This window comes from Lepidochelys kempii, chromosome 7 (genome assembly GCF_965140265.1).
Source record: "Lepidochelys kempii isolate rLepKem1 chromosome 7, rLepKem1.hap2, whole genome shotgun sequence".
In the NCBI taxonomy this organism is placed as follows: domain Eukaryota; kingdom Metazoa; phylum Chordata; order Testudines; family Cheloniidae; genus Lepidochelys; species Lepidochelys kempii.
In genome coordinates, this window is record NC_133262.1 from 23,192,047 (window position 1) to 23,199,881 (window position 7,835).

The following is a 7,835-nucleotide window of genomic DNA, read 5'->3' on the forward strand; positions in this document are numbered from 1 at the left end:
AATAATGTGGCGGGAGGTGTTGTAGTCATGCTATATGGAGAGAACATTATGTGTTTTCTGGTACAGAGAATCACAGAAATCAGAGACGTGTAAATTGTAAAGGACCTTAAAAAGACAGGTAAAAACCCCATTGGGTAAACAAACCAATGCTGGAATCAAAGCATTTCAACAGTGACAAGTCAGATTTAGAATAGCTGTTAAACGCCAATGGCTGGAGGTGTTGGAGAATAAAGACCAGAATGAGGATCTGCCAGACATTTTGGGGATCTGGTGGGTCTGTAATGCCTGAATGAATCCTTCAAGGAAAGCTAAGAGCAGCCAGTTAACAATTTAGCAGCTAGAGTTTTAGTGGCTGTTTTGAAGCTGATCCAGGACAAAGAGTTAGGGTGCAGTATGGAGATGTGTGTGTCAGACATAGAAAAGTGGTATGACGATGTGGGGGGAAAAGCCAGGACTGAGATCAGCAGCTGTGCATAAAGGAGCTTGGGACAGGAATTTCACAGACCACAGAAGCCTACTGATGAGAAGCAGACACATGAATGCTAATTCCAGCTGTGAAAGTGACATACGTGTGGCCTTTGTCGAGCCTCTTAATCACTTCATGCATCAGTTTCCTCATCTGTAAAATGGAGGCAATAATATTTACACCAATGGGCTATTAAGGATTGATTAGATACTGGACCAAATTTGTGCCTGGTGTAACTCCACTGAAGTAAAATTAGTAAGGTTTAGTTTGTTCCCTTGTCTCTAAAGTGCTGTTCAAATATTTTCCTCATATGTTCTTATGGTTAAAGCAGTGTTCCAGAGTTCCAGTTGCCAGAGTTCCAGTTCCAGAGTTCCAGTTGCCAGCTCTGCTACAGAATTCCTGTGTGACCTTGGGCAAGTCACTTCATTTTCCTGTGCCTCAGTTTCCCTTTTGTAAAACATTAATAATAATACCGATAAAATAAGGGTGTTGTTGGGGTAGATTCATTAATGACTGTGCAGCTCAGATAATACAGTGATGGGGGGCCATGCAAATACTTGGCTAGATTTGCAAGTGGTGCTTACACTTCAAGATGGAAAATAAATATCAAAGAGATCAGAAGTAATACATAACCTATATCCACAAGGCAAAGTTGTTACCCCCAAACCACATATGGAATGCAATTTGACAGAACAGAAAAACAAATAAAATATTTATAGCATTGCCTGAAGCAATATTGTAGGTCTTAACATGCAGTGGTCCATCTTGATTCAAGTGGCATGAGAAATCATACAATGAAAAATCAGTCCAGTAATGCTGGATAGTGAAATGCATTAAAAAATATAGCTTTTAATAGAATTGGATGTTTCTGAGCATATGGATGGAGGCGGCCATCTTATTGAAAAGTAACATTCTCTCTGTCAGTTTCATCCTGCTTTAAACACATGGAGAGAAGAACATTGTTATGTAAAAAATGATACCATTTTGTTTACAAACAAAACATTTATATCAGCCTTAGTTACTGTTGTGTGTTTTAGGTTGATGAATGCTGGATAAGTGGGCAGCCATCTCTAGGAACAGAGCTTGCTAGAGCTCTCTCTCTCTCTCTCTCTCTCTCTCTCTCTCCCCCCCCCCCCCCCAAGAGCTGATGGGCTAAAGTGTTAAGCAGGATTTTGAAGATTATGCCTGCAAATTCTACATGCAGAATACTGTAGTTTGCATATGTGAAATGTTATTTTTATTGGCAAATTAAAGTCTCAATTACAAAACAAGGTCTTTATTGCCTGGAAAAGGTGGTTTTATAGGTGCAGTATTAGGTCTGTACACAGATTTTGCACCAGTATAACTATGCCAGTTAGGGGTGTGCTTTTTACCAATATAGTTGAATCGACACAATCTCTAGTCTGGCAAAGTTATACTGGTATAAAGATGCCTTATACTGGTATAGCCTATTCCCCTTCTTATATAAGAATAAGCTATACTGTTATAAATACTTTTATAGTGATATAACTGCATTCTCACTGGGGAGAGGGGTATTGCACCGCTTTAACTCTACCAGTATGTTAAAGTGGTACAGCTTCTGTCTGTAGACAAGCCCATAGGCAGAGTTAACCGGAGCTAGCCTACCATGGGTGAAGCATCCCCTCTGCAAAGTCCTACCCAATCTAGACCCATGGAACTGCATCCCCACTGGTGCTTTACTAGTCTGTGTGCTTGGCTGGATTTCTAGCAGGATATCCCATTGTTCTTCGTGGAGTATTAAACTGGACTACTTTCTGAATCCATTCACAGTGTATTGTAGGAGAACGTGTCTGTTCTATGTAGGCTCCTGTGAGAAAATCTTATGGATCTTACTCAAAAAAATACCTCTCAGGATTACTTCTGATGGTTCAATCAGTATCTCTAGCAGAATGAAATCTCAGTTTGTGTAACAGTGAAATCTATTAAGTGACCATTTGAGTCACTAAAAAGAAATAATTTGCTTAATGTAGGTGGTTGAATATAAAAGTGGAGCAGAACTGTGCTAAATTTGTTTGGGGATACTGTGGGGTGGTTTCTTAAGACAAGTTGCCCAATAAGGGTGATCTCTTGAGTGAGTGTAGGTTCTACTGTGCACTCATAAAATCACTTTTCAGCAAAATAAGCTACTATAAGAGATTGAAGCTTAGAAATACAAATTATAATTAAAATAACAGAGAAACTGATGAGACAGTGCTTAGAGCATCACTTGAGTTACCTCTAAGCTAAGGTTTGGGATTCGCGTTAAAGCCTGAATCCAGACTAGAGACTGGAACCAATGGCCCCAAACTCACACAAGGTATTCTTGCAAAATTTTGGCCCAAAATAATATTAGACAATAGTGGCAATAAATAATACTTAGCTCTTACATAGCAGTGGAAGTCTTACGAGATCATCTCTTTTTGTGAGATTTCTACCCTGTTCGGCTGAAACCTTGCAAGAATGCATTGGCTGTGCACAAACTGGATCTGCAGCATTGGTCCTTTCTGTTTTTAGACCCAAAATCTGGAACCAGAATCACAGAACCACATTTGAATTCAGTGATTTGAATTTGATTCCCACCAAAATTCAAAGGGCTTCAGAGATGAAGAACCAATTTTAGCCCATTTCTTGTTAACATATTTTTTCTTTGTCTCAGATAATTCTCTTTATGTGAACCAAATAGGTGTAGTTTCCTTTTAAGTTAAGCGAGATAAGACTAGAGAAATTATGACATCCTTTATTCCAACAACATAGACTCTCTTTTTTTCTCTCAAGAGTTGAGCGTTAACTAACACCCCATGTGCTGGAAAACAGAATTCGTAGAGAGAGGAACAAAACTGGTTACAACAGCCTACAAAAAAGGGAAACAAAAGACACTAAAGGTTATGAGTCATGAGGGTCAGGAAAAGACACAGCAAGACTTGTGGGGAGGATTTCTGAATCTTCCTTTGATGTTTTAATTAGGATTTTTTTTTCAAGTGTTGCAATCCTCCACAGAATGTTTTAGACAGCTCCACTGTTTGATTTTCTCACTCGATTGTCTCATTTTGTCGTGATCCACGCCAAAGAAATTCCTGGCATAATAATTTATGGCATAAAGGAGTTGATCTAATAATAAATAACAGGACTGGTGCTTCCAGTGTCACATACTGGGGCTGCTTGTGTCTTCCTGTTTGCTTTGAAAGAAACCCTTCTCACTCCTGCTGGGTCATATAGAAACAAGAGCTCTTTGCTGGTGCTTGTAGATGTCATTTGTTTACAGTCTCTGTCAATCAAACCTTTCTTCTCCATATTTTAACTGGGTGTTTTAGCAGCTTGTTCTCTTCTTTCATGGATGGATGGTGCTTTCCTACCTATTATTCTTCCTCTTTCCTTGCTGAACTGCATGAGTTTGATAAGCAAAACATCACGACTGGTTAGCTCCCCCCGGGCTGTATGAAGAAATGGAACAAGGGGTATTTAGATAGGGACAAATCCTAACGAGGTCTTACTCAGGTTATATTCAGGCTTTACTCAAGAAAACTCCTGAAGGGGAATTAAAGCTAAAGTAAGGGCTCAGGATTTAGTTCAGTGACAAATGCAGCCTACCCCTTGTTCAAACTTGTTTTCCCCTCTTCCACAATTAATTGTGGGCAAAACTGAGAAAAAATTATGATTTGAGGTTCTGAACTGAGACAGAAGCATCTCTTTGTGTTACCATATGAGAAACGATGTGACTGGAGTTGGTGAATAGTTTCTTTAGGAATGAACACATGGCAGAAGGCACAGGTAATTGGAAACAGGGTTGGCTTTGGGTGCTCACCACACCAGTTGATGTGGGGGAGCTACACTAATGTAGATTTACCCCCAGTTATCAGGGTGGGGAAACTTATCCTGAAATTCTTTTTTCCACATGACTGTCCCCCACATCCTGAAAGCCAACCTTCCAGGACAGTTGAAGAGCCCTGGATGTATGTTAGGTCTCGTGATATCGAGCCATTGTGACACAATTGTTTTCACCTGTTGCTCCTAAATCATAAGAAGACATGGATGTTGTGGATAAGACTGGGGAACTGCTAAGACTGTTCTCATGGGAGAGAATGAAAGGCCTGTGCTCCCAAGGTTACAAGCTTTGCAGCTCTCTGGAACTTCAACATTTTCTTTCCTCTTCTTTCCTTTGCTGGTTGATCCACAAAGCAAAATTGCTGTCAGCCTCAAAGAAGGGAAAGGTACAAATGCTCTCACATACACTCACTAGAGATAAAGGCATAGGTTTTGAGGGCATGTAAAAAAGGATCAAGAGCAGCCTCCAAGGAAGAGATGAATGGGAGTGCCAGTCTGGACACACTGCACAATGAAACCTGTCACCAGATTATTAAGTCTCAGAGAAAATATGTTGGGTATTTAATGTTTCTTATTGTGATAGTTCTTCTCCTGATGGTTGTGAAATGCCTGTGCTTGCGAATCTTTGAGACTCAGCTTTTAGTAAAGCCATCTAGAGAGTCATCTGATGTGGAGGAAGGAGACTAGTAGCAAAACACATTGACATCCTCTTCTCAAAGTAAGCAAAGTTTAGATTAAGGTCACTTGCTGTGAGAACCTAACTTTGAAATGAAAAGAAAAAGTGAGGAAAATGAAAGCCCTTTTCATTTATAGAAAAGAACTTGGCTTTGAGTAGCAAAACTGCTGGAAAGTTCAGGTCCTGTGTTAGCAAAGAAAAGGTTTTTCCTTTTTCCAGGAAGTGTAATGCGGCGCTGCATCTAAAGAAGCAAAATTTTCCCTTCTCTGGTGGCTCTTTTGTTAAGTTAAGATTTGTCAGCCTCAATAAAAAGCATTTTGTTGTAAGAATGGCTGTGATTTAATGTGGTTGCTCTACCCTGATTGTTTATGACAAGTTCCTCACAAAGAGGAAGGATTAATTCATTATTTTTGCAAACTTCTTTGACCCTGTTGACTTTGCCTTTGATATTTTGTTGTTGCTACTATTTTTCAGCTCGCCATGAAATTATCACCAAAGAGATCCTAGAGCTGGATACGTGGGAAAACCAGTGGAATGTGGTGGCCATCAACATCCTCATGCATGACAGCTACGATGTCTGCCTTGTAGCTAGACTGAACCCCCGAGATCTTATCCCCCCACCCTCTGACCTAGTGGATCAATAGAAATGCAGTTGTTCCTTGTGCTTCCAGATTCTGCTGTAGCTGAAGAGCTCAGAATAGAGAGAGATGTGCAGCTTGACCTCAGAAGTGGTCTGAGGTGAAAATTGAGTTCTACAGAGATGAGTCTGTGACATGCTCAAGCAAGCAGTGCCTTAGACCTGTGATCTCAGCCACTGCTATGTACTCAGTATTGGTACTTCAAGCTTTTGTGATTGGTACTATGGGCTTCCCATCCCAATAAGCCTCTGGAGTTGGCCCAGGCACCCTACCACAGCACTTCATCGTTTAGCCGTGTAAGCTCTAATGTACAACGCAGGTTGGGCTGCTGTGGGCCTTAGCCTCACCATCATAGTTGCAGCTCAAGGCCCATTGCAGGGTAAAGCAGCACAGCTGAATGAGAGCCCTAGCAGGTGCAGATAAAGTTTCAAGGGAAGATTCTGCCTTCACGTACATGCTGTGCACCCCATTGATTTCAGCAGGGTTAACGTGGGTGTTAAGAGCTTGTAGAACTTGGTCTGAAATTGGTACAGTTGCCCAAAGGGGTAAATTGAAGCTGGCCCAGTGCATGAGCAGTGGTAGTGGGAGAGAAGAGGCAAGGAGCCTTCCTTTCTTTTGCACTCCTGCAGAGGGGCCAACCATAGTCCCAGTGGGGAGCACAGACTAGAGCAAATAGTAATACTAACTACCTTAAAGAGGTTGGGCTGAATGTAGGCTGTGGCCCTGCCTCCATCCCCTCTGGAGGCGAACCAGTTTTGGGGGAGAGCATCCTGCATCTTCTCTCAGTATTCTGAAGCTCCTGCACCAGTGTCAGGAGGAAATCCAGTGCTCAGGGGCTTGCACTGCTGTGTGACCAGGTGTAGCCAGTACCTTGAAGGTACAGTTTGGCTCAGTTTTGAAGCCCTTATTAGTTACAACTTTGAATACAATATTTGAAAAGGGGGGGGAGAGAAATGAAACACAAAAATAAAAATTAAACCAACTTTATCATCAGCAAATGAGATTTGCTGCCATGCATCCACACAAAGAGAACAAAGATTGTGACGGCAGCTCCTCAGCAGTCTAGCGGTCCTTGTTTATATCAGGCTATTGTTTAAATAGAAGTAGCTTTCATGTAGCATTGGGATAAACTCTGCACCAAAAGAGGGATTTTGCTGTTTCCAGAGGGACTTAAGAGTAGTTCAGACAGAATGATCACATTGAGCTTCTTGAAGCAGCATTAGGTTCACAGGATTAGATGACAGTAGACTAGAAATGTGCTGAAGTCTTGCCAGGTAGCTGATATTCAGTTTGAATTAGTAATATCCTTTCATGTGTACTCTGATGCCTGCCTCATAATGTATCTGAGTGTCAATTCCTAGGCAGTACAGGCAAGGGGATTGGGAATCTGAGCAGTTCTGTTGGTCTGAAACTACAATTGAGAGGATGCTGCTTTACTCATAAAATGAGACCATCTTTGGAGAACATAGCAATATGTTATAAAGTGCTGAAATGCTCAAGAATTCATTTGCAGCAAAACGTTGCTGCTTTGGGTCACAAGACCAACAACAAAAAGGGCAAGAAGTGATCAGGAAAGACAGCCTGAGTCCCCTCCGAGAGTTTGAGGACAGTCACTTGCAGAGCAGGATTCACATACTGGAATGGTGCTCCACACTCTTCTTGAATCCTATATTTGGTTCCAAAAGTTCCAGCAGTTTATCATTCTCCCTGCTGTGACTAGTAGCAGGAGGGATGGAGAAGATGACCCGAATGGCCTTTCCCCTCTCTAATTTCTGTGATTCACTAACTATTCCCTTGACTATCCAGTGGGACTATCAATCTGTTTTATAAAAATACTCAACAGGAAGTTCACCAAAGGTTGCTCGATACATACAATACTGCACTGAGGGTCAGTTGGGCAGTGGGTATTTTGGTTTTTAGAAGGAAAGTAGAAATGAGGCTGTGAGCCTTATGAGTCAGCCTATATCTCCCTGCATGTTCCCTAGGCAGGATATGTTTGACAGTCTAAACGTTCATATTTGTGTCTCTCGCCTTTGTAACGTTAAATCATTCTTGTTCCTTTCCTATGTTGACATGTGACCTAGTGTAACTTTAGGGCCAAGATTGCCTCAGTGGTACAAGCTAAGGTGGCCAGTTCTTAGGATCTCTTCTGAAAACCTGGGTTTTTAAAAGCTCTTTGCTGTCAGCACCCAGGTGACATTAAAGTTGCCCGTTAACGTGTTGTAAAAAACAC

The 7,835-nt window shown here is 41.4% G+C and overlaps 1 protein-coding gene across 1 annotated transcript in view; it reads left to right on the plus strand.

The window, feature by feature from the left end:
* Window positions 1-5,663, plus strand: part of KBTBD12 (kelch repeat and BTB domain containing 12) — a 48,187-nt gene extending 42,524 nt beyond the window's left edge. The window contains exon 6 of the mRNA XM_073351377.1: window positions 5,439-5,663. Coding sequence (XP_073207478.1) covers window positions 5,439-5,608 — 170 coding nt within the window. The 3' untranslated portion in view covers window positions 5,609-5,663. The remainder of the gene's footprint in view (window positions 1-5,438) is intronic.
* The last annotated feature ends 2,172 nt before the right edge of the window (window positions 5,664-7,835 follow it).